This window comes from Podarcis gaigeae (assembly GCF_964106915.1).
Source record: "Podarcis gaigeae genome assembly, chromosome: 10".
NCBI lineage: Eukaryota > Metazoa > Chordata > Lepidosauria > Squamata > Lacertidae > Podarcis > Podarcis gaigeae.
In genome coordinates, this window is record NC_139686.1 from 17,019,042 (window position 1) to 17,045,836 (window position 26,795).

At 45.4% G+C, this 26,795-nt stretch overlaps 2 protein-coding genes across 2 annotated transcripts in view; both read right to left on the minus strand.

Moving 5' to 3' along the window:
• Positions 1-26,795, minus strand: part of LOC310826186 (tigger transposable element-derived protein 1-like) — a 1,677,490-nt gene that overhangs the window by 551,530 nt on the left and 1,099,165 nt on the right. The gene's annotated exons all lie outside the window — the stretch shown is intronic.
• TUBA8 (tubulin alpha 8) lies at positions 5-24,267 on the minus strand. Its single transcript, XM_083699670.1, has 9 exons — positions 24,111-24,267; positions 20,686-20,905; positions 19,680-19,828; positions 18,140-18,820; positions 16,828-17,118; positions 6,534-6,756; positions 4,110-4,258; positions 2,426-3,106; positions 5-430 (listed from the first exon to the last, which is right to left on the minus strand). Exons 1-9 carry the CDS (start codon positions 24,111-24,113, stop codon positions 137-139), a joined length of 2,691 nt encoding a protein of 896 aa, XP_083555796.1. The 5' UTR covers positions 24,114-24,267; the 3' UTR covers positions 5-136.

Genomic DNA, 26,795 nt, shown 5'->3' on the forward strand with positions numbered 1-26,795 from the left:
AGGGTCCAATCCACCAAACCCTTCCACTGTCCATTCCTCCATCCACCCCCCATGAAATGATCAGAAGCTGCTGTGCAGCAAAGCGTTTGGTGAGCTGTATCCCCAGTGTAATGAACAGCTGCCCGGACCACCATTTTTAATACTCTTCCCCTTCATTTTCTTCTTCAAAGGAGTCTGTTCCAACTTCCTCGTAATCTTTCTCCAGCGCAGCTAAATCTTCCCGGGCCTCCGCAAACTCTCCTTCCTCCATGCCCTCACCAACATACCAGTGCACAAAAGCTCGCTTGGCGTACATCAGATCAAACTTGTGGTCCAGCCTCGCCCAGGCCTCGGCAATGGCAGTGGTGTTGCTGAGCATGCAGACGGCACGCTGCACTTGAGCCAGGTCACCCCCGGGAACGATGGTCGGCGGCTGGTAATTGATGCCAACCTGGAAACCAAGAGGAGGGAAGAAAAGGCAACTGTACAGACAGAAATTTAAGCGTGGGAAGCGGAACGCCTCAGTTGATACTGCCCCATTGTCATCATTCCCTCAAATAGCAAGCTTAATCCTCTCCGGGGGAAGCAGAGTGGGAACAGCTACAAACAGAACTAAGGTTTCACTGTGCCTGGGATATGCAGAAGTGCATTGCATTTAAAATCAGCCATGAACCCCCTAAAAAAAATTAGCTGATGAGGACTGCATATACAGTAGTACCTCAGGTTATATACGCTTCAGGTTACAGACGTTTCAGGTTACAGACTCTGCTAACCCAGAAATAATACCTTGGGTTAAGAATTTTGCTTTAGGATGAGAACAGAAATTGCACAGCGGCAGCGGGAGGCCCCATTAGCTAAAGTGGTGCTTCAGGTTAAGAACAGTTTCAGGTTAAGAACGGACCTCCAGAACGAATTAAGTTCTTAACCCGAGGTACCACTGTACGTATGAGTGGGAGGGGGGTTGGTTTGTTGTGGTTCTTGTTTTTTACTATGTATTTTGAGGTTTTATATTGTCATTTTATGTTGTGAACTGCTCCGAGATCTGTTGATGAAAGCAGTACAGTCATACCTTGGAAAGTCGAACAGAATCCGTTCCAAAAGTCCGTTTGACTGCCAAAATGTTTGAAAACCTCTGATTGGCTGCAGGAAGCCCCATCGGACATTCAGGTTCCAAAAGAACGTTCGCAAACCGGAACACTCACTTTCAGGTTTGCGGCGTTTGGAAGCCAAAAACATACAAGTTCCAGGGTGTTTGACAACCAAGGTTTGATGGTATAAAATTTTTTAAATAGTCATACAGTGGTACCTTGGGTTACAGATGCTTCAGGTTACAGGCACTTCAGGTTACAGACTCCACTAACCCAGAAATAGTACCTCGGGTTAAGAACTTTGCTTCAGGATGAGAACAGAAATCGTGCAGCAACAGCGGGAGGCCCCATTAGCTAAAGTGGTGCTTCAGGTTCAGAATAGTTTCAGATTAAGAACGGACCTCCAGAACAAATTAAGTTCTTAACCCGAGGTACCACTATACTAATAATGACATAGGAAACTGCCGGAGACGGAGTCAGACGATTGGTCCATCTACTATTGCGTACACTGGCTGGCAGCATTTCCCAGCCTAACCTGGACATGCTTGGAATTGAATCAAGGACCTTGTGTGTGCATACCAGATGCTCTGCCATAGAGATATGGCCCTTCTCCATGCTAGGCGTGCACGTGCTCCCCCCGCAAACTCTTCCAAGAAGACCGGGATGGGGGAGGCTGGACAGTTCAGGTGAATGGACCTCTAACCCATCTGCCAGCATTCCAACTTGAAATCAGCCTGGAGTGGGGTAGGGGTGGCTGCGCCTGTCAGCTTCCTCCTCCTTGATCTCAAAATTGCCCTTAGAGGACTGAGCAGAGAGGTGGAGAGGGGCAAAATTAGTCCTCCAAATGCAGTTCCCAGCCACAAGGGTCCACTCAAAAAATTACTCTTGGTATGACTGCAGCACATACAAACAACACTTTTGTCACCATTATTATTATTATTATTATTATTATTATTATTATTATTGGTGTTATGTACTGAAGTTCTCACCCTGGGCCAGCAGGGGAATACAGTAGATAGTTTTCACTCAGGTCCACATATGCAAATAAGGGATTGAAAGTTACGTTCAGTGATTGGATAGTTACGGAAAATGGTAACTGTTGCATTCTAGTGGACCTCTATATAAGCAGGCTGGCTGAACCCTTCAGTTCAGTTCTGTTCTAGCCTGTGAATAAACAAGAGCTGTTTAAAGAATCGCTGCGTCGTCTGATATGTTCACCCACAAAATAATAATAATAATAATAATAATAATAATAATAATAATAATAATAATTGTTATTATTATTATTATTATCATCATCATTGTCGGTGTTAAGGTTTTAGTCCTACAAAAGAGAGCACCTGCTTGTCCCTTCTCACCTTGAAGCCAGTTGGGCACCAGTCCACAAACTGGATTGTCCTCTTGGTCTTGATCGCAGCAATGGCTACGTTGACGTCTTTGGGCACCACATCACCTCGGTAGAGCATGCAGCAGGCCATGTACTTCCCATGGCGGGGGTCGCATTTCACCATCTGGTTGTTGGGTTCAAAGCAGGAACTGGTGATTTCGGCCACGGAGAGCTGCTCGTGGTAAGCCCTCTCGGAGGAGATGATGGGCGCGTAGGTCACCAAGGGGAAGTGGATGCGAGGGTAAGGCACCAGGTTGGTCTGGAACTCAGTCAAGTCCACGTTGAGGGCGCCGTCGAAACGCAGGGAAGCGGTGATGGAGGAGACAATCTGGCTGATGAGGCGGTTCAGGTTGGTGTACGTGGGGCGCTCAATGTCCAGATTGCGGCGGCAGATGTCGTAGATGGCCTCGTTGTCCACCATGAAGGCGCAGTCGGAATGCTCCAAGGTGGTGTGGGTGGTCAGGATAGAATTGTAGGGCTCCACCACCGCAGTGGAAACCTGGGGCGCTGGGTAGATGGCAAACTCCAGTTTGGACTTCTTGCCATAGTCCACAGACAGGCGCTCCATCAGCAGGGAGGTAAAGCCAGAACCCGTGCCTCCTCCGAAGCTGTGGAAAATCAGGAATCCTTGTAGCCCAGAACAGGCGTCAGTCTGGAAAAGGAAACATAATGAATAATAATTAGGGGTTAACCAGTGGTGTTGTGAGGCAGGGATGGGCAGGGATGAAGTGCCACCACACTGATCCTCGGATGAAGAACAGTATAGAAATTTGATTGATTGATTGATTCACAGCCTGGACAATGGTGTAATCTCCTGGGGCATGAATATCCAATCATCTGTATATGAAATCCATTTTGTAGCTATCCTGAGTAGGGCTTTTAGTGTGATGGCACCTGCCGCATGGAACATCCTCACCTTGGAAACATGGTATGCAGCATGGGTAGGCAAACTAAGGCCCAGGGGCCGGATCCAGCCCAATTGCCTTCTGAATCTGGCCCGTGGACAGTCCAGCAACCAGCATGTTTTTACATGAGTAGAATGTGTCCTTTTATTTAAATTGTATCTCTGGTTTATTTGTGGGGCATAGGAATTCATTCATTTCCCACCCCAAAAACATAGTCCAGCCCCCCACAAGGTCTGAGGGACAGTGGACCGCCCCCCCCATTTTATTATGTGCTGTGAGATTTTCATCCTTTTATATAATGCTTTGAGATTTTTAAATATGAAGAGGTTTCTAAGTATTTTAAATTAAATAAATCAGCTTTCCCCAGCCCGAACAAGAAGCCCACCAAACAAGCTAAGTAGAGGAAGAAGTAAGTTTCATTGACTCTGCTATAGGTCCAACAGGGTTGGCCAGTGTCTTCATAGGTTCCTTAGAATATGCCCCAGGATTTCCTTCAGCACAGGAAGTATGTGGCAAGCATGCAGAGGTTCCTTGGCCAAGAAGGTGGTGTGGAAAATATTTCCTCACAGTTATTGAGGAAATATTTCCTAATTTTGGAAAACCACTGATCTCTGAATAATTAAACATCCAGCCTCTGTCCACTATGGACCTAACTTCTGAGAATGAAAGAAAAAATTATAGCCCTCCAGATTTCTGCCTCATCCTGCTCCCAAACCGCATATCACTTTCCATTGGCAACCTTCTACCTACCAGCTTGCGAATGCGATCTAGTACTATGTCAATGCTCTCCTTGCCAATGGTGTAGTGGCCACGGGCATAGTTATTGGCGGCGTCTTCCTTGCCAGCGATCAGCTGCTCTGGGTGGAAAAGCTGGCGGTAAGCTCCAGCCCGCACTTCATCTGTTAAGGAAAGTAAGCAGAGCGTGGTCAGAGTTTGTTGTGGACATGTTTCTTTAATGCTGATATGTGCCAACTGAATACCTTATATAGGATGCCGTCTTTGTTGTACGCCAGATGAACTTTAAAATTATTAAATTATTCTGGCTTTCTCTGCGATTCTGAACAGAATTTTGTGGAGTGTCGGGTCTGTGGAGGAATGCTGGGTGTGTGTTTTATGTTTTGTGTGCTTTGAGAAAGGATTGGTGGCTCCTGTTGATGTCAGAGTGGGACTTCTGGGGTTCGAGGCCTTGTGCTGTTCCCACGTTGCAGGCCTGTTTAGCAGTAGCTGCTTGGTAACAACTCCCAAAAGTGGAGGGAGAGAGAGAGAGAGAGAGAGAGAGAGAGAGAGAGAGAGAGAGAACTGCACGTAATATGTAGGGACAGAGGATGGATCGGGTAAATTAGCCTGGGAAATAGAAGGGTCTTCTTGGTTGCAGGTCAGCGCCAGATTTAGGGTGCTATGGGCAGGTTTCCGCATTGGGTGCCAAGGCAAGGGGGACGTACATTAATAGTGATGTTGATACCTATATTTATATCGGTACCTACTGAGAAGATCCATAAAAAAGCAACTATACCAAAAGGAATTCATGTGGGGAAAATTGAAATATTTAGTGTGGGTGGTGTCAAATTTTGTCCTTGCTCAGGGGACCAAATTACCAAAGTCCGCCCTGCAGAGGTTTCCGTCAGTAAAGAATGTGCAGTTAACTAGCGAAATTAAAATGAATTTACCTGATCCAAGCCCTGTCCATCAATATTAAAAATGATTGTCTCCCCAGCCCCTGCATTCAGAACATGTCACCAAGCAGCTACTGCTAAACAGTATTTAAACACGGTTATTATTGTGCAAGGCCTTGAACCCTGGCTGTGATGTACAACAGAGGGCATGGATCTTTTTCAAAGCACTAAGTGGAACTAAACAAACTAAACAGAAACAAGCATATCCAGCATTTTTCCACAGAGGCATACTTGTGCATGATGCTTACAAGCCAAACAGGGGCTGCGTCAACACCCAAGATAATCCCTGCTGGTTCAGAGTAGGGCAGGGAACAGCAAGATTAATGTTGATGGTGTAGCACAAGACAGCCATTGCTATGCCAAATGAAGCTCCTGAGCTGATGCTTCTTCTGATAACTATGTTGTATGCAGCTGTTGCTTGGGGTGTGGGTGTGCATGCATGTGGGAGCAAACAGAAGATGGCATGAGCTGCTCTTCCTTTGTGGCAAATAGTTGTGTTTTTCTCAGAACACATAGCAAGAAATGTTCACAAAGAAATGTTATCATACATAAACACACACACTAAGAGAGATATGCTACCTGAACCAAGGACATGCAGCTTTCAACATTTATGGGAGGCAAATCACAAATCCTTGAAAATAGATCTTGGTGCACCAATGTTTTATACACTCTGCAACAAGCAAGATAAGCTCTTTGTGCCCAACCTTGTGCAAGGTTGACTAATGACTAATGACCCATTGTAATGGTTGGGTCTCTCCCACAAAAGCGAGACAACTCCAGCAGCAATTAACTCAAGTTTATTGCTCAAAACATACAAATCACTCTGGAGCTCAGTCACTCAGGGTCTGCTTCCAAATTAGCCGTTGCCAAGTCTGAGTTCCGCCCCTTCCTCTTCCCCTATTTAAAGCCCCACTTTTTATTCCTTTCCTGTTCATGCCTCTCATTAATTCTTGCTCGCCTGCGCATCATGGAATGGGCTATTTCCGGTGGCCCTCCCTCTGAGTCTGAGCTTAAACTGTCAGTCTGTGTCTTCTCCCTTGAACTCCCCCCTTCCTTCTCCTTGTTCTCGGAGCTCAGGCTTTTACTGCAACTAGGCTGCTCCTCCCTCTTTCCACATTCCTGCCTAATTACCTCCTCCTGTCTCTCCACGCTCTCCCCCTCTCTGTCAGCAATGGGATGCAGCTGACACCCACAAGGGAATATGAACGAATCCAGTATATGCAACAGCCTCATAGCAGGCTTCTGCTGGAGAACAGAAGACCTCCGGATAGCACAATAGATCTTTATAATGTGCCTTTATAATTGCGTTAGGAGGACTTCTGAAAGATATCACACACACACACACACCCATGTTTGCATGGCACCAAGTTTCTTCAGTTCAACTGTTAAAAGTGAAGGAACCCTGTTTGTACTCACATCAAGTCACTCTACGTTGGTCCCCAGCACTGTTATACATTAAGCGGTCTCATTTGCATTTGCTACTGCTAGTTATTCCACTGACCTACTACAGTGGGTTCTAGGTCCACCATGACAGCCCGCGGCACGTGTTTTCCTGTGCGAGTTTCGCTGAAGAATGTGGTAAAAGAATCGTCATCATTAAATTTGTTGGCTTTGTCCTGGAAAGTTCCATCTGGGTGGATGCCATGTTCTAAGCAGAAAAGCTCCCAGCATGCATTGCCAATTTGAACTCCAGCTTGCCCAACATGTACAGAGATACACTCACGCTGTGGAAGAAGGGGGACAACAGAGCAAAGGTCAGTAGAACAAGAGCACACATGTGGGTCTGCCCATTCCCTCAGGTCCAGGGACAGATCTTCCTATCAGCTTCCTCCCTTTTAGTCTCAATTTTGCCTTACAGGGCTCAACCAGAAGGAGGGTAAGACTAGAATTATTTGTCTCCGCTTTTCATTGCTGAACCCGCTGTTAGGTTCTCTGCTTTGGACCCCACCAGTCCCAACAAGCATCAGCCACCATTGCTCACAGTTCTTCAACACAAAATTATATTCCTGGTGCCATCCCTACCCTTCCAACTTTATTCATTTCATCAACCTCATTTAAAAGAAGAAGAACCACCAATTGGGAGTCACAAACTCTTGCCAACTATGGCAAATCACCAGTAGATCCCAAATGACTTTCACCCATCCAGTGCTGTAGAACACAGGAAATATTCCCCTATAACTCAACATTGCATATTGATCAGATATGGCGGACATACTGTCTTTCAGAAAATCTTGTTCACCATTAATACTCTTATTATTAACGAAGTCATGACAAGCTTGTAAGAACACAGTATCCTTTAATAATTATTTTTTTCACTATCTGTGCAGTTGTTGCTATCTAATTAATTTGTAATTGATTATATCCCAATATATTGACAGATACATATTGGTAGAACTTCAGTTTCTAAACTTAATATAATTATTATTATTAATAATCATCATAAATCTTCATTAAAAATTTTCTGAATTCATACTACAATGACTATTTATTTCAATAATACAGAAGCAAATCTGTATCCATTCTCATCTGACAAATGCAAGCTAGACATTATGGAACCGGAGCAAAGCCAGCACATGAAAAAGTTTGCCACAAAAGCATTATTCGGTCTGGCAATATGGCAAAAGTTTGCACATTCCAAAATGGGCTCCTCATTCTCTGGCTGTGTCCATTTACAAACACTGTACAGGTGTACAAAGAACACTCTTGATCCCATATGGATTTTGATAGATCTTGAAAGGATACTGTGTGCCAAGTGAGTTTATTTTTATTCCTGACTGGGACCTGATGCAGCTTGATGCTATTTCTCCACCGGGTGTAACTTAAGAAGGGCGCAGAGCCTTCTGATTTCTTAACTCCTTTCTGGTGCCAAGAACAGCAGCTTGTGCCCCTCCAGAAATACTTTCTGATCCAGAAAGTAGCATTGATTCTCACAAATTGGGGAAATTTTGTTATCAAGGACAGAAACACCATTAATAATAAACCCTTGCTTCCCTAATAATTTAGGGTGGCCAGGTGGAAAAGAAGACAAGACTTCCCTGCACCTTTGATAGGTGTACAGAATAAGGAATTTCACCTGCTGAAAACCCCTCTTCTACACAGCAATTACGCCATCTTAGACTGCACATACACCATACATTTAAAGCTGGCAATTGTAGTTCTGTGAGGCATAAACTGCAGCTCCCAATAGCCTTTGGAGGAAGGCATATTCTTTAAATACTAAAGCCACACTAATGTCCTAGAGTCTCCCCATGAATGCCTGGTTAGTACAGTACTCTGGAAAAGAAATGTGAAAGCTGTTTGATGTATTGATTGCCTCAAACAATAATATGCTGTTCTCTAAGGTCACGTCCAGATCACCAGTTTACTGAATATTTCTCCTGATTTGTTTGCATCAAAGCAAGTGTTATCCTACACTTTCCAGTGTCTTTTCCTGTCACATTCCTTGTAGCAAAAAGTCCGAGCTTTTGGGAAAGCATGATTTTCAGCCAGTCAATAAAGGAACAAAAAAACAAACAAAAAAAGATTTAAAAGCAATACAAAGAAACACCCAAGGCAGAGACTAAAATCATTGTCATGCTGCTGGAAAAGCTTATCAAAACAAATTAAAATGTCTACAATTATTCTGGAACCCACAAATAGTGGTTACCTATCATATCACAACAGGGATACTGTTCCACAAATCAAGGGGTAGCTACATCAAAAGCCCTGCTCTGAGTTGATGTGGAGTCAGTTTCTGATACTTTAAGGATTCTCAAGGAAAGACTCTCCAACTCTCCAACTACTGCATATATAGGTGTGGGTGATCCTATAAGGTTTGTATTTGTGAGTTTGTAACGCCCAAGATCCATCTCTTTTCTTGGCAACCTTTCAGTGAAGCCAAGACCTTCTGATGACAGAAGCCAATCATTGTCAGGTGTCTGATGTCATAAATAGATGAGAGGGTATCTTTCAAACTCCTATAGACTGGAGGGAGTAATGCATTGTTTGCAAAAGAGCAAACAGAGGTCTCTGGTTCTCAAATTATGAACTATGTGTGTGTCCAATAGGCTGCCCATGGGGAGCCAAGAAAAATGCTTCCAGGTCAGAGGTCAGAGCCAATGGGGATGTCCTAGACGGGCAAAATTCCGTTGACCTTAGTCTTGCTAAGTGAATTATTTCAGAAACGCGAATCTGATTTCCTTTCCCAAGGTAAGTTTATTCATGCAAATTTGGCTGTTCTTACCTGAACACAAGTTGAAGAATACATTAGAGTGCACGTGGCTATGCTGTTGGCTAGAAAATGTCTCAGGTGAGAGAAGAGGTATAAGCTCATCTTTAAGCTTTGGATTACATCAGAACATAGAAAACTGCCTTATATTGAGTCAGACCATTAGTCTCTTGAGGCCAGTATTATTGACATTGACTGGCAGTGGTTTTCCAGGGGTTCAGAGACTCTTCCCAGCCCTATCTAGCAATGCCAGGGGTTGAGTCCAGAGGTGAATTTAGGGAAGCGCAACTGGTTTGGTTGCACTGGGTCGCCTTAGAAGGCGAGAGGCCACCAAATTTGGGTGTCACACAGGACGCTGCTAAAATTTGAGACCCCAATGTCTGCCACTGGTTGAGTCCAGAACTCTCTTTCACTCTACCACTGAACTATGGTCCCTTCCAAATATAGTATCAACAAGAAAATAATATATCAACAAGATTCTCATGACTACAAGATGCACATGTTTGACCGGTGGCTGTTAGCTCTGAGTAGCTAATTGTTTCATTTTGGTGGACCACAAGCTTAACATAAGTCAACCATGTGATACAGCAACCAAAAAAAGCTATGCTATTCTAGGCTGCATCAACAGAAGTATAGTGTCCAGATCAAGGGAATTAATAGTACCATTCTATTCTGCCTTGGTCAGACTACACTTGGAATACTGTGTCCGGTTCTGGGCACCACAATTTAAGAAGGATGTTGACAAGTTAGAATGTGTGCAGAGGAGGGCAACCAACATGATCAAGGGTCCGAAAACTAAGCCGTATGAGGAATGCTTGAAGGAGCTGGGTATGTTTAGCCTGGAAAAGAGGAGACTGAGAAGATATGATAGCCATCTTCAAATATCTCAAGGGTGGTCACATAGAGGAGGGAGCATGCTTGTTTTCTCCTGCTCTGGAGGGTAGAACTCGAACCAATGGCTTCAAGTTGCAAGAACATCAGGAACAACTTACTGACAGTAAGAGCTGTTCAGCAGTGGAACAGACTCCCACAATTGGTGGTAGACTCTCCTTCCTTGGAGGTTTTTAAACAGAGGTTAGATGGCCATCTGTCATGGATGCTTTAGCTGAAGTTCCTGCATTGAAGGGTTGGACTAGATGACCCTTGAGATCCTTGCAACTAGATGACCCTTGTGATCCAAGATTGTATGATTCTATGAAACAAACACCACAATCTAAATTGGTTAATATTTGGATGGGATTAAAAATTAGCCTTACCAGGAGGGATAACATCAAACAAAGCAACATAGCTATATGACAATATAAAAAGTAGTCTTCTACCAAGTCTGAGCATAGATCCACCCAGCTCAACATCATCTACACTAACTTGCAGGCCCTCTCCAGAGCTTCAGACAGAGGTTTTTTCCAGCCACACCTGGAGATGCCAAGAGTTAAAGTTCGGTCCTTCTGAATACAAAGCAAGCTCTCTACCTCTGAGCTACAGCCCTTTCCGATAGTAATTGTTCACAAGGGAGCTTCTAGGCTGCAAATCTAAACTAGCTGGAAACCAATTTAATCACCACGTCTTTGCCCAAATGATCTTAGGAAAGGGGCTTGAGAATTCTGCTACTTTGTAAGAAATCCCTTGCCCCTTCTGAGACATTATACTTACATTATGTGATTGTGAGCCATGACTATTAAACTGGTGTGAGACTGGTCTTAGTGTACAGACATTGCATTTATTTGCAAAGGCACTTTGTGTTACCCGCAGCAAGAAAAGCAACTGATAAATTTAATAGATAATAAAACAATAATAGAAATGCCCTAGTTCAACTTCTGGCTCGGCCAAAAAAGAATGCTTTAGAGCATCCATAGCTCACCCAAAGGTAAGATTGTGAGACTTTGACCTGGAAACCCAAGCCCACCATAGCCAAGGAGTGTGACTCAGCAAGCCACTTGCTTTCAGCCCCATCTCTAAAATGGAGACAATATGAAACACTTCATCTATTTTTTTAGACATTGCTCCCCGCAGCTGAATTGGCAGGAAAGCATGATTAATTTCGGTATAGAAACGTATTGGCAAGCACCCCAGGTTTTAGTGTCTCAGTTTCCTTCGTGGTGAAAATGTAGCTACTCAGAGTGCAATCCTAAGCAGGTTTACTCAGAAGTAATGCCTTCTGATTTGAGTGGGACTTTCTACCCACCCACCCTCTGAAGACGCACAGGAATGCAGTCCTGGTGACTTCTTCCAGCTTGCTGTCTGCGCCAGAAACATTGAAATCTAGCCAAGGGCTGCAGAAGAAGCTATCCCGTCCGAAATAAATCTCAGTTTGCCTCTTGATGGCCACGGCTGCATAGCAGAGCAAGTGGCAGCAGAGAGACTCTCGTTTCCCCTCGTTCTGTGGTTTCCTCATATCCCCTCTTACTTACCATAATGCTCTGACTGATTCTCACTTCCCTTCTTGGTGAACAGTTAGAAGGCTTCGTTTCTGTTCTCTCCGTCTCTCTCCTACTCCTGCTGTATCACTTTGAGCTGTAAGGCAGGAGGAGAGGTGCCACTGGCACCAAGCACCTGCTCATGCCCTTCAGTGTCATAGAGCAGATGAGGAAAGAGGTCACAATTCCCACCACGCACAGCCCTTGCCTGATTACATCACCAGGCTCCTACATAGAGGCAGATAAACAGTCAACGGTGCAACCCAAGTGCACTGCTCTTCCTCTCTCTGTGCATTTGTGTGTTTTCCAGCATGTCACACAGACTTCTGATTAAGATCCTGTCCTCTGGGTTTTTGTCTAGCTTGACTGCTTCTTTAATGGCCTTCAGTGGCTAGTGGCTGGTATTGAATACATTCCACTGGCTCTTTAGGAGCCAATGTCTATGGGTAGCATACCTTCCAACATTTCTCCTATCAAAATAGGGACGTCCCATTCCTTAGCGATAGTTTTAGTATTTATGCCCCACACATCTTATTGGGTTGCCACAGCCACTCTGGGCAGCTTCCAACATATATAAAAACATACAGTGGATGCGCAGGCATGTTCACAACCCGCAGCGTTCGCAACCCGCAGCACCGCGCCCGCGCATGCGCAGGTTGCAATTTGGCGCTTGTGCGCATGCACAAAGCACGATTTAGTGTTTTTGCGCATGCACGAGTGCCGAAACCTGGAAGTAACCTGTTCCGGTACTTCTGGGTTTGGCGTGGAACGCAACCAGAACATGCACAACTTGAAGTGTCTGTAACTAAAGGCAGTTACTACAGTCTCCAGGGTCATATGATGGAATGAAGCAGAACATAAAATGATACCAGGAGTTCCCAGCAAAGGCAACTCTTTGAACCGAAAGAAAAGTACTGTACTGTGAAGAAGAGAGGGGACTGCAGAGATGGAGCCTGTGAAGTCCCCTTAAAAATTGAACCTATATGTGCTCTATTGCACTAACTAAGCTGTGAAGACTGGCCTTGGGTCAGTCACAACTCTCAGCCTAACCCTTTCTGCTGGTAGCGGCTAGGGGCAGTTTGTCACCTGGCACTGGAAATCTCTGAACCTAAACTTGTCTGCATGGTATAGCAATGTCTGGTCAGTAACTATAGCTGAAAAAAATTACACTCCATATACTACAAGTAATGAAGGATAAAGAATGGCCACAGTCCTTTTAGGCCACCTGGTGGTCCTTTATTACCTAGGCATCTAACAGTGACATTCAGCATTATAGCATGAAAATAATTGCAGCTATTTGGACAATGTTATGATAATATAACATCATCTGAGAATCGCTGTTGGTATTAATTCCAGTTTTATGTATTGATCCACAGATATGCAAGTTGTTCCATTTATTGGTTTCTTTGTATTTCTTGGTTTGTTGTTCTCCTTGAGTTGTTTTTAAAAAGTTGAAAACTTGAAAAAAAATTAAAAAAAAACTCTCAACCTAACCCGCTGCCAAACTTTGCAGATCTGTTTAACTTGCCTGGACACTTTTTCTGCTGGGGCTGCAATGTTTCTTCTGCTGGGGGTCCCCATGATAGGTTAGTTTCTCCCAGTTTCTGTGGAAGCCCATGAGGTTAGGAGATGTGTCTCAAATTCAGTTTAACCCCTTGGTAATGGAGAGTGAACAATGGATGTTAATTGGGAAGTGGCTGGTGAAGCAAGTGCCATTTGTCTCCTCCTGCTACTAACTGGTTCTCTCCATTCCACCAGGTTTCTCTTCTGCCAGCCATATCTATGACCTCATTGAAATCTAAGCACTCCAGCTGATCCATCTTGCCTTGAAGGCTTCTAGCATAAGCATATAAATATGGTACCTCTTTCCAAATGCTTCTGGAAAATTTCTCTGCTAGTAAATGCAAATTGGCTTTAAAAATGCACCACACATCGTATTTATACAGTGGTACCTCGGGTTAAGAGACGCAGGTGGCGCTGCAGGTAAAATCTCAGTGCCTAGGACTTGCCGATCGCATGGTCGGCGGTTCGAATCCCCGCAGCGGGGTGCGCTCCTGTCATTCGGTCCCAGCGCCTGCCAACCTAGCAGTTCGAAAGCACCCCCGGGTGCAAGTAGATAAATAGGGACCGCTTACCAGCGGGAAGGTAAACGGCGTTCCGTGTGCTGCGTTGGCTCACCAGATGCAGCTTGTCACGCTGGCCACGTGACCCGGAACTGTCTGCGAACAGCGCTGGCTCCCAGCCTATAGAGTGAGATGAGCGCACAACCCTAGAGTCTGGCAAGACTGGCCCATACGGGCAGGGGTACCTTTACCTTTACCTTATCTCGGGTTAAGTACTTAATTCGTTCCGGAAGTCCATTCTTAACCTGAAACTGTTCTTAACCTGAAGCACCACTTTAGCTAATGGGGCCTCCTGCCGCCGCCGTGCTGCCAGAGCACGATTTCTGTTCTCATCCTGAAGCAAAGTTCTTAACCCGAGGTACTATTTCTGGGTTAGTGGAGTCTGTAACCTGAAGCGTATGTAACCTGAAGTGTATGTAACCCGAGGTACCACTGTACTCCAATAAAGCTTCCCCACATAACTTCCACCTCCTCTCCTTTGTATCGGAGGGAAGGCGGGAACAAGGGTACCTATTTCCATTTGTGGTGGGAGTGCAGCAATTTTGGTTAAAGACTTTTGCAGAAATAAAGAAGATTATCAGGGTTTTGCTTTCTTTGTTCAATGGAGTAAATGAAGAAATTAAGACAAATGATCATGTCATGCAACAGTTCAAAAATGGAAAACTTTATCTGACATTTGGAGTAAATTTGGAGTAAATGAATTTCTCCATGAATAATTCACTGCCTTCTGTTTATTATATGTTATTATAGCTGAATGGGTCTCAAACCCTCAGTGAGTTAGGGACTTCCCCTGCATGCAAAGACAGATTCCAGCAAATTGCAGTCTTAAAATTGTAATCTTTTAAGAACGTGTGCAGTGTTTGGCTCATAATTTTATGTTTTATATATGAATTTGTTGTTTGAAATGCTACAGAATTCACATTTCTTAAACAAATAAGGCTCTCAGTGCCTACTAGCTGTGATGGCTTTTTCAGCCTCCACTATCAAAGGCAATTTGCCCCTGGATACCATTTGCTGGGAATCAAAAGTGCTGTGACACCTGGGTCCTGCTTGCAGGCTTCCCATTGGCTTATCTGGTTGGCCACTGTGAGAACAGGATGTGGGATGAGGTGGGCCTCTGGCCTGATCCGTCTTTTTACATTCTTATGGCTATTGCTACAATAGCAAAAAAATCATTTATTTATCTACTTTGCCTATACAAAAAGGTTACGTTTTTAATCTCCAAAATGAAGTCTGAAGTGAGATTACAGTAGAGACCCAGGGTTTAACTAGAAATGTGGGGCAGTGGTGTCTCCATTCAATTATGATGAAATGGCAATCATTGTTATGTACTGAAGTTCTCACCCTGGGCCAGCAGGGGGATACTGTAGATAGTTATGCAAATGAAGGATTGAAAGTGACGTTCAGAGATTGGATAGTTTTAGAAAGTTACTACAGTAACATTGTACTGGAGCTCTATATAAGCAGGATGACTGAGCCCTTCACTCAGTTTCGTTCTGGCCTCTGAATAAACAAGAGCTGTTTGAAGAATCGCTGTGTCGCCTGATATGTTCACCCACAACTTAACAATCATCATTTCAAAAGTTCAACATTTCTTATAATTTTCCTTTGACAATTGGGGTTGCCATATTGCTTAAGACTTGCTTCGTTTTAAAGGAGTGAGGCCAAGAAAGAATGAGGTGCCAGGAGGAAAGCAAGGAGTTCTCTGAGAGCTTGTGCCCAAGGGGCCCTAGAAACATGGAACCAGTTCGGCTGCTCTTGAATGGCTCCTACTTACCGTATTTAAACTGACCTGTGCTGAATAATTACTTGGTGGATTGTGCTTTAGCCAGGAGGCCAGGCTGCCAGACCCCATCTGTGTACAGTGGTACCTCGGGTTAAGTACTTAATTCGTTCCGGGGGTCCATTCTTAACCTGAAACTGTTCTTAACCTGAGGTACCACTTTAGCTAATGGGACCTCCCGCTGCTGCTGCGCCCCGGAGCACGATTTCTGTTCTCATCCTGAAGCAAAGTTTTTAACCCGAGGTACTATTTCTGGGTTAGCGGAGTCTGTAACCTGAAGCATATGTAACCTGAAGCGTATGTAACCCGAGGTACCACTGTACAGCTGAGAGCAGAACTCAGAAAGTAGTTTGTCTTCAACAAAATCAGGGTTAGACACACACCATACATTTAAAACACAGTTAAACCACATGGCTGCACTACCCACCCCACCCCACCCAAAAAAGAATCCTGGGAACTGCAGTTTACCTTTCACAGAGCTACATTTTCCATCAGCACCTTTAATCAACTACAGTTCCCAGGATCCTTTGTGGGGAGTCATATGCTTTAAATGTATGGTGTATATGCAGCCCAGGTCTCCTAGTTGCTCCTGATGTGGAAGCCTTTTTTAGGAGTCACCTGACCTGCTCTGGCCCCCAATTGGAGGAGGTTTCCTTGGCTGCCTCCCAATTCTCTCCTTTGGCCAGGGGAGGCTGATTTCACACAGGCTGAATCCCTGCCCAGTTTTCTTCAGCTCACCCATTTCAAGACTCACTATAGGCTTGTATTATGATGCTGGCTGCCCACATTACACAGGCTTGTCTTAAAGGTTGACATGGAATCCCTGCAAAAGGAATGCCTGTCATCATGTATGCAAAAGTGTGGCCTGACCACAAAACTGGTAGGAACCAGTTAGGAGACACCTAACACTGACTGTTAGAGTGAAAAACAACTCTGCATAAGGTACAAGGAGGGCTCTGCATGTAGAGTAAAAGAAACGGCTGTGGTTGGGTGAAAACATGGTGGAGTGAAAGTGGTTGGCCAGAGGGTGAAGCAGCTAAGACAACATATTTTTCGTATATAGTGTTTTCTAAAAGAAAGCTCTCGCAAACTCTTTTAACTCTGTCCTGTAATGCGTTACTGAATAAAGTCCGACCCACTGGAAACTTTTCATGAGCCTCCACGTGGAACCCCCAAGGGAAATTTCTCCCCCAAAGTCTACAAAGGCCCAAAGGAAGGGAAGAAACAGACAAGAGACAATGTGGTGCACAGAGAGGAGCAAACTGTTAGATTTCCTCGCTGTCGAGTACCGACTCAAACGAGTCAGTTGCCACTTCCTCATAGTCCTTCTCCAGGGCGGACAGGTCCTCTCGAGCTTCTACAAACTCCCCTTCTTCCATGCCTTCACCAACATACCAGTGCACAAACGCTCTCTTGGCAAACATCAGGTCGAACTTGTGATTTAGCCTTGCCCAGGCTTCAGCAATGGCAGTGGTGTTGCTGAGCATGCAGACAGCGCGCTGGACTTGGGCCAGATCTCCTCCAGGGGTTACAGTTGGCGGCTGGTAATTAATGCCAACCTGGTAGGATTAGAAGGAGAGGGGAGAAAGCAAGCATATAGACACACACATAAATGGTATCAGTTCAAGCAACCACCTTTAAATTGGAACCATAGAGGCAGAATAAGAATGAGGTGACATACTGCCTGTACTTCTGGTAAAGACTGATGCCTTCCATCATAATTCTCTATGGGAACTGAGTGATGTCCCTCTATTTGTTGGCAACTCTATGGTGAATGGGTGGCGCTGTGGGTTAAACCACAGAGCCTAGGGCTTGCCGATCAGAAGGTCGGCGGTTCGAATCCCCACGATGGGGTGAGCTCCCGTTGCTTGGTCCCTGCTCCTGCCAACCTAGCAGTTCGAAAGCACACAGTGCAAGTAGATAAATGGGTACCGCTCTGGCTGGAAGGTAAACGGCAGTTCCGTGCGCTGCTCTGGTTCGCTAGAAGTGGCTTAGTCATGCTGGCCCCATGACCCAGAAGCTGTATGCCAGCTCCCTCAGCCAACTCGGTCCCAACTCCTGCCAACTTAGCAGTTCGAAAGCACGTCAAAGTGCAAGTAGATAAATAGGTACCGCTCCGGTGGGAAGGTAAATGGTGTTTCCATGCACTGCTCTGGTTCGCCAGAAGCGGCTTAGTCATGCTGGCCACAAGACCTGGAAGCCATACGCTGGCTCCCTCAGCCAATAAAGCGAGATGAGCGCCACAACCACAGAGTCGTCCACGACTGGACCTAACGGTCAGGGGTCCCTTTACCTTTACCTATGGTGAAATAGTTTGCAAGGCAGTTCTATTTTATATGGGAAATATCAATAGGGAATGGGATGGAGTGTGACTTTTCCTGGAATCACCAAACCACAGGTATGTTCACCAGCAATTCCTATGGCATCCCTTTTCTCCACAAAACTAAAAAGTCTAAACTAAAAAGCTTCAGATGTTCAGAAAAAGCCATTTTCTGAATCTTTCCCACAGATTCCTCTCTTGGTAAACCTTAATGATTGCATTGGGACCCAGATTTCATGCCAATATTAATCTCTCCTCACCTTGAAGCCAGTTGGGCACCAGTCCACAAACTGGATTGCCCTCTTGGTCTTGATCGCAGCAATGGCTACGTTGACGTCTTTGGGCACCACATCACCTCGGTAGAGCATGCAGCAGGCCATGTACTTCCCATGGCGGGGGTCGCATTTCACCATCTGGTTGTTGGGTTCAAAGCAGGAACTGGTGATTTCGGCCACGGAGAGCTGCTCGTGGTAAGCCCTCTCGGAGGAGATGATGGGCGCGTAGGTCACCAAGGGGAAGTGGATGCGAGGGTAAGGCACCAGGTTGGTCTGGAACTCAGTCAAGTCCACGTTGAGGGCGCCGTCGAAACGCAGGGAAGCGGTGATGGAGGAGACAATCTGGCTGATGAGGCGGTTCAGGTTGGTGTACGTGGGGCGCTCAATGTCCAGATTGCGGCGGCAGATGTCGTAGATGGCCTCGTTGTCCACCATGAAGGCGCAGTCGGAATGCTCCAAGGTGGTGTGGGTGGTCAGGATAGAATTGTAGGGCTCCACCACCGCAGTGGAAACCTGGGGCGCTGGGTAGATGGCAAACTCCAGTTTGGACTTCTTGCCATAGTCCACAGACAGGCGCTCCATCAGCAGGGAGGTAAAGCCAGAACCTGTGCCTCCTCCGAAGCTGTGGAAAATCAGGAATCCTTGTAGCCCTGCACAGGTGTCCGCCTGTAAAGGGAACCATCATTTAGGTGCTTTCCTCACACACGCAGAGAGCTTTTTTATTACACCAACGAGCCTGCATAAATAAGATACCCCTCCTGAGTTCTGAAATGTTAGAGTCCAGGAAGGACTGTACATTGTGAAAAGTATTTTGGTCTGTATAAGTAGGCAGGCAGAAGGGTGGAGATTCAGCACCAAAAACATTAGGAGAGGACGGAAACTTTATTTCTCTTTCCATGCAATTGGCCAATGTTGATATTAGGAGCCATTTCCTACCTCACTATTCTTCAACACTGCTTCCCCGTCCTTGTATTAAAGGGCCCTCCATTTTATCTAGTCATTCTATAAAACAAGTGTTTCTCCATCTGAATTAAAGAAACACCCAGGTGTCTGCTTAGTGTGGTACAAATTGGCCTCTCCACATCCTTTCTCAACCAATCAGAAAGTGGCTAGGAGAAAGGGATGGATGGTGTATGTGTCCACACATATGCATGAGTGCGTTTCTGTGTGCATGTCTCTCTGTGTGTATTTATTTTATTTTAATTTTTGTTAAATATGCATATTGTCCTATACCCATAGATCTCAATCAATAAATCTACGGTAAATATCTATTGTAAAATAAGATAATATATTGACTTACATAATCATTAGAATGAACAAGTAAATTATAGCTATGACAATCTCCTAATTAAAAGAGATATCTGATGGGTGGAGTTTGACTCAGGTGGACCAAAGGGGAAACTTCTTTTCTTTGGACCTCAGATTCTCCAGGGACCCAGCCAATGCGTTTCTGGTCTCTTTGAAGTGCCATTCAATATAACATTGTAGCCTACCAAAACATCCTTTCAGTTCCGCTGTGCCTTACCAGTTTTCGAATGCGATCCAGTGCTAGCTCAATCCTGTCCTTCCCGATGGTGTAGTGACCACGGGCGTAGTTATTAGCTGCATCTTCCTTGCCAGTGATCAGCTGTTCCGGGTGGAAAAGCTGACGGTAGGTGCCAGCCCGCACTTCATCTGTGAAAGGGGAAAGGAAGCGTAAGGCCTTCCAAAAGGAGCTGAATTTTAATACAAGGCAACCCAACTCTGAATCTAGATAGAAAACCATGGCCTGATATTTCAATTAAGTGGTGAGGAACCTGTTGCACTCCAACTCCCATCAGCCCCAGCCAGCATGGTCAATGGTTAGAGATGCTGAGATGGTCCAACAACATCTGCTGGGCTACAGGTTCCGAAATATCTATTAGCTGGGGCATTGCATAGAAAGCTATGGCTTTAAAAAGTTGAATAGCTTGATTCTTCATACCATTAGAAAACAACTTTTGTTTTCTTAAAAGTAAACGTAAAGGGACCCCTGACCATTAGTTCCAGTCGTGGCCGACTCTGGGGTTGTGGTGCTCATCTCGCTTTACTGGCTGAGGGAGCCAGCGTACAGCTTCCGGGTCATGTGGCCAGCATGACTAAGCCGCTTCTGGCAAACCAGAGCAGGACACGGAAATGCCGTTTACCTTCCCACCGGAGCGGTACCTATTTATCTACTTGCACTTTGAGGTGCTTTCGAACTGCTAGGTTGACAGGAGCAGGGACCGAGCAACGGGAGTTCACCCCGTCACAGGGATTCGAACCGCCGACCTTCTGATCGGAAAGTCCTAGGCTCTGTGGTTTAACCCACAGCTCCACCCATGTCCTACAGCTGAACAATTCAGTAGGGCTTGACTACACACATGGAATGGAAAATTCATCTATTAATGGTTATCCCACCTAAGGCATATTCCGGGATTTGGAAACCTGAGGCCCATTGAGGAAATGTGGCCCCCTGAGCCACTATATGACCTCACAAGCATTTCATGCGACCTGAGACAGCCTTAGCTCACCGACTACAGTTTGCTCCAAGTCCACCATGATAGCTCGCGGCACATGCTTCCCGTTGCCAGTCTCTCTGAAGAACGTAGCAAAGGAGTCGTCATTATTGGGATGGTTCTTTTCCGCGAAGGTGCCATCTGGCTGAATTCCATGCTCCAGGCAGAAGAGTTCCCAGCATGCATTGCCGATCTGAACTCCAGCCTGGCCAACGTGAATGGAGATGCACTCACGCTACAGAATGGAGAACAGGGTGAAGTCAGAAGACACGACACAGACTTTTTGGGACAGGTGCATTCCTTTTTGCACCCTGTAAGTAAGTAAAGGTAAAGGGACCCCTGACCATTAGGTCCAGTCGTGGCCGGCTCTGGGGTTGCAGCGCTCATCTCGCTTTATTGGCCGAGGGAGCCAGCGTATAGCTTCCAGGTCTTGTGGCCAGCATGACTAAGCCGCTTCTGGCGAACCAGAGCAGCGCATAGAAATGCCGTTTACCTTCCCACCGGAGCGGTACCTATTTATCTACTTGTACTTTGACATGCTTTCGAACTGCTAAGTTGGCAGGAGCTGGGACCGAGCAATGGGAGCTCACCCCGTCACGGGGATTTGAACCGCTGACCTTCTGATCGGCAAGTCCTAGGCTCTGTGGTTTAACCCACAGCGCCACCCATGTCCTTACCCTGTAAGTAGCTTCATGCATATGCTTGGAAGGGTTTATTTATTTTAAGTTTGATTTTCCACAACAATCCAGCTGCAGAGTCACTCTGAAGCACTTAGTCAAATTAAAATGGTAGCTAGACCCAGTTGCTTGGCACTGCTGGGACCACTGAACCAGAATTGTCTTAGAATCAAAGAACTGTAGAGTTGTACGGGATCCCATGAGTCACCTCTCTTCCTCTATCTGTCCCATCTGAATTTGGAGAGGCAATTGAGGTGTTAGACTGCTGCTTGGAGGCAGTGATGGGCTGGATGTGAGCTAATAAATAGAGGCTGAATCCTGAAAAGACAGAGGTACTGCGTGTTCCGAGTTCTCAGGTCAAGGAGGTGGGGAGACAGCCTGCCAGGACAGCTTTGCAGTCCCCTGGAAGGAGCAGGTCCTCAGCTTGGGCGTGCTTTTAGGTTCAATACTATCGCTGGAGTGGCCTCCGTGGCTTGGAGTGCCCTTTTCCAGCTCTAGTTCCTTTTGGACAGAAATGACCTGGCCACTGTATTGCGTGCTTTGGTAATTTCCAGATTGGGTTATTGCAACGTTCTTTACACAGGGCTACCCTTGAAGATGATTTGGAAACTTCAGCTGGTTCGTTCAAAATGCAGTAGATAACCCAAGTTCTGGTTTTATGAGACGCGGGGGGGGGGTGGAACCATCTTTCTATGCATTTTCTCCATACCATGCAATTTTTATACCTCTGTTATATCCCCCACTTAGGACTCAACTACATTAGTCAAAAAACAACACTTTGAAAGTGTTATAAACATGCAACACCAGATGGCGCCAGAGAGCAAACAAATTTTCTATGTGATTTTTACATAGGTTTCCCCCCCCCTTTTGTTATAAAACGATTTAATTTCTGACTTCTTTATAGCGTTTTTATTCCTGTGTGTAAATCCGCCCTTAGTCACCTTTTCTCTAAATGAAAAGCTCCAAACACTGTAGCCTTTCTTCATAGGGGATCTACTCTATCCCATTGATCACTTTGGTGGCCCTTTCCTAACATTTCCCTTCTACATTCTCCTTTTGGAGGGGTGGTGATCAGAACTGTGCACAGTATTCCAAATGTGGTTGTACCATTGATTTGTATAGCAGTATTGTTGCTATATTGGCAGTTTTATTGTCATTTGCTTTCCTTATGATCTCTAACATGGAATTAACCTTTTTCACAGCTGCTGCACATAAAGCTATCCATCACTTTTAACTTTTAGATAATTTTTATTGATGTTTTCAAACACACACACACACGAACACACACACTAGATAAACAATATTGAACCCCAATATCTTTTTCTGGACCAGTTCAGATGCCATTAGAGTTATGTGGTTGACATTTTTTGCTACAGTGTGCATTGCTGACAGCTGGCATAAATAAAATCAAGGGGAAAGCTTCAGTCAACATCAACTGGCAATGTCTGAATAAAACAGAGAGGGATTGAAAGCCTAACCAATATTTGACAGCTCTCTCTCATTTATCATCATTGTAGAACATGATGCAAAAAGTAAACCAAGAATGGATTATATTCAAGGAGTACCTGAAAAACTACTGTGACAGCAAAACCTCCTGGCAGATCTTGAATGAGTCTTGCATTGTACAGACAATATATGTAAACTTAATGTTTTTATTTATTTATTTATTTATTTTTTGTTATCAAAAAGATTTAAGAAAATAATATATTAATAGGATACTGTAAAAGAGAACAAGTGTAATTTAGTTTTTGTTTTTTGTTTTGAACAATCGGAAGTCTATTTTAGGTCTTTTTAAAAAAATGTATTTTTAATTTTTTTGCGGTATGGGATGGGATACAAATTGTAATATATTGCTGTATAATTTTGTAAAATATGTTTAATAAAGAATTCAATTAATGGAAAAAAAGAACATGGCTAAACTATGGAACTCACTAGATGTTGTGATAGCTACCAACTATGACGCCTTAAAAATGTTAGATAAATTTAGGTAGGATAAAGCTATCAGTGGCTCCTAGACATGCTGGCTATTTTCTATCCCCAATGTCAGAGGTCTTATACAGTGCTCCCTCGGGTTACAGACGCTTCAGGTTACAGACTCTGCTAACCCAGAAATAGTACCTTGGGTTAAGAACTTTGCTTCAGGATGAGAACAGAAATCGTGCAGCGGTGGCACGGCGGCAGCTGGAGGCGCCATTAGCTACAGTGGTGCTTCAGGTTAAGAACAGTTTCAGGTTAACAACAGACCTCCGGAACGATTTAAGTTCTTAACCCGAGGTACCACTGTACTAGTTTCTAGGAAACATGAGTCAGGAGTGCTATTGCACTCCAATCCTGCTTGTGGGCTTCTCCTTGGCACCTTGGAGGAAAGGGTGGGATACAAATGCACTCAAGTCATTCAGCTGCTGGCCTGCCTGGAACAGCTGGCTGCTGCAGCATCAACCTTGCCATCACAGAACTGATGTGATGGTGGATAAAATGTCAGGGTGTAGATCAGGGAAGGGAAACCTGTGGTGTTCCTGATCTTCTTAGACTTCTAACACCCACCAGTCCCAGCCACCAGGGCCAATGGTCAGGGATGGACTTAAAAGCCCAGCAGGATTTGGCGGTTCCCTAACCCTGATCTACACCCTGACATCTACACCACATCAATCCTGTATTGTCAAACTGCCTTGATCTTCTACCCTTTCAATAGTTCTGAAGCAGAGGAAACCTTCTCTCCCCTTGGTACCTTCAATGTGCAGGAAGCTCCCCTTACTTCCTTACCATGGTGCCTCAGGTAGTGCTCACTCTCGCTCCCGATTAGCAACAGCAGCTGTGGATGTTGATGTTCCCACTGCTGTCTCGCTCTAGGCAGCTGGGTGCCAAGGACCCCAAGCCATGCATGCCACCCCCAGGGAGTGCCATTGAGCATCACAGTGCAGGGGAGGAAGGTCATAATCACCCTTGGCAACCTCCCCTTTCCTGCTCCTGCCATTTACATCACTGAACACTCACTCACTCTCAGGTGGCGGGCTCAGCAGAAGCTGTCTGCCCATGTCCCCTTCCCCCCTGAAATGATAGGAGCTTCTTCCTCTTGGCTCTGGTTTTATTCTCTGAGCAGAACCGGGTTCTTTTCCTGGGACTCTGCCACTTCTGGCTTTGTGCAGGGGTGGTTTGTTTGAATGCTTCTGCCATGGACAAGTTTTTTGGGGGAAAGCTCCTTGCATGCAGGGAAATATATCTCAAGGAAGCTGGGCTGAATCGTTTCCTATGTAGAAGGAGTTACCTGCCCCCCACTGGGAAGAATTCAAATTTGCAAATAGCCACCCGCATCTTAAAGTAGTAGAGGCCATGGAAAACCTTTCCCATTTGATTCTACTGAATGCTCCGTTTTTTTTCTGAGTTCAGGACATTGAATCTGATGAGTAGACCTTGGAAGACACATCAGAAATCCAACAAAACATAGGTATGTGGAACCTGTGGCCCTCTAGATGTTGTAGGACATCTTTCATCAGCCTCCACCAGCCAATGACCAGAAGTGATGGGAGCTGGAGTCTAGCAGGAGTCTAGCAGCATCTGGAAGCCACAGGTTGCCCATCCCTCAGCTAGCACCTATTGTTTGTCATCAACTTTCCCTGCCATCTTCCTATCAATGGGTTGTCATCTAGCAGAGCTGTTCCAAGGGGTAAAGTATTCTGAGGGGGGAAAGGGCACTGTGCTGGCCTAGAGCAACCTGTTAGTTTGCAAGGCACCTTGCTGATAAAGTCATTCGCGTTCTCATTGTGAAGTCTATGGAAGCCTTGGTAGAATCATCGAACTGTAGTGTTGGAAGGAACCTTCTAGAGTCATCTAGTCAATGCAGGAATCGTTTGCCCAGCATGGGGTTCAAACCCACGACCCTGGGATTAAGAGTCTCATGCTCTCCAGACTGAGCTATCCCTGCTGTCATCTGGTACTGCTGTTGCATTCATAACTTTTTTGCAGGTTTCACATAGGCATGTGGTTGGCTGCTGTGAGAACTGCAGGTGGAGTTAGATAGGCCTTTGATCTGATCCAGCAAGGGCACTTCGTGTGCTGTTACCTGCTCATCCTGTTTTAATAGGTATGTTTTAGCTCCTTCAGTCTGAGGATGTGGACGAGGTGCTTGGAGGTGTTAGGCTGATCATCTGTCCTCTTGGCCCTCGCCCATCCTGACTCCTTAAGGCAGCCAGAGCAGGGCAGGGCAGTTGGATGGGGCAGGTTGTAAAGAATGGTGAAGTACCGTATGGACTGAAGGAAGGAGTTGTAAGGCATTATCAAAGGAGCCTTCATCAGATCCCACCATCCTAGGCGATTACCTGCTGGTTTCCTATTTATGCTACTTGGGCAAAGTGCTCGACGTACAATCTTTATCCTTTGCAGTATGGTTTTGGCACTGAAATATCTGTCACACTAGCGGATTACCTGTGCTGTGAGCTGGACAAGGAGACTGCAAGCCAGTTGGACCTCGCAACAAGCTTTTAATACCATTGACCACTCCTTTGGGATGGGAGGCGCTGTTTAGCAGTGGCTGTAGTCTTACCTTGCAAGTCAGTTGCTGAACAGGGCATTTAGAGATTCGTGTTTAATTCCTTGGCCTCTGCCCTACATCACAAAGGACTCCAGCGTACCCCCTGTGTTATTTCACACCTGCATGAAACAGCTAGGAGGTTATCTGGTGTCAGTAATATGCTGCGGACACCCATCTCTAGCTTGCATTTCCTTCCTTCCGTCCAGGGAGGGTGTGCAGATCCTGAACTGCAACTTGAGAGCAGTGGTGGGTTGAATGTGGGCTAATGAGTTGATACTTTAAGCCAGACAAGACAGAGGCACTTCTGGATCAGTAGGAAAGCCAATCCAAGATTAGACACACCTTTACTGGAAGAGATAGCAGTTTCCTTGAAAAACCAAGCTTGTGGTCTTGGGTGCTTCTGGACAATGACTGCAGCACACACTTTGCTGGGCTGCTGAAGTGTTTGGAAACTTCGGCCAGTGCCAAATGAAGCAGCTAGACTTGCGTTTTTGAGCCTATTAACTCCAGTTCTGCCTACCTGCTTGTTTCCAGCGCTTGCTCTTGCCCTTGAAACCCTTTGAAAAGCTTCCCCACATTCCCTCTTTAAATCAAGGACATCAGAAGTTTAAAACAGCAGCTCTGGGTGGCTTACAAAACACCCTTTGCACTTGCCCAATGGGCACCCAACAATCAGCTTGGCTGTCAAGCACTTGGGGACCCTAAGGAAGGGATTTTGACCAGACACTTGAAGAATTTCAGCCTTCCATGTGAGCCTGCCCACCCACTGTGATTTTCATCAGAGGCCTCACTCTGTCCTGTTGCCAGTGGAGGTTTGGTTAACCACATCATGGGGAAGAGTCCATTAGGTTGCACTGCTCAAATTATGGAACACCCTTACTTGGCTATCCTGATTAGTCCCCTTATTTGTCAATACCTTT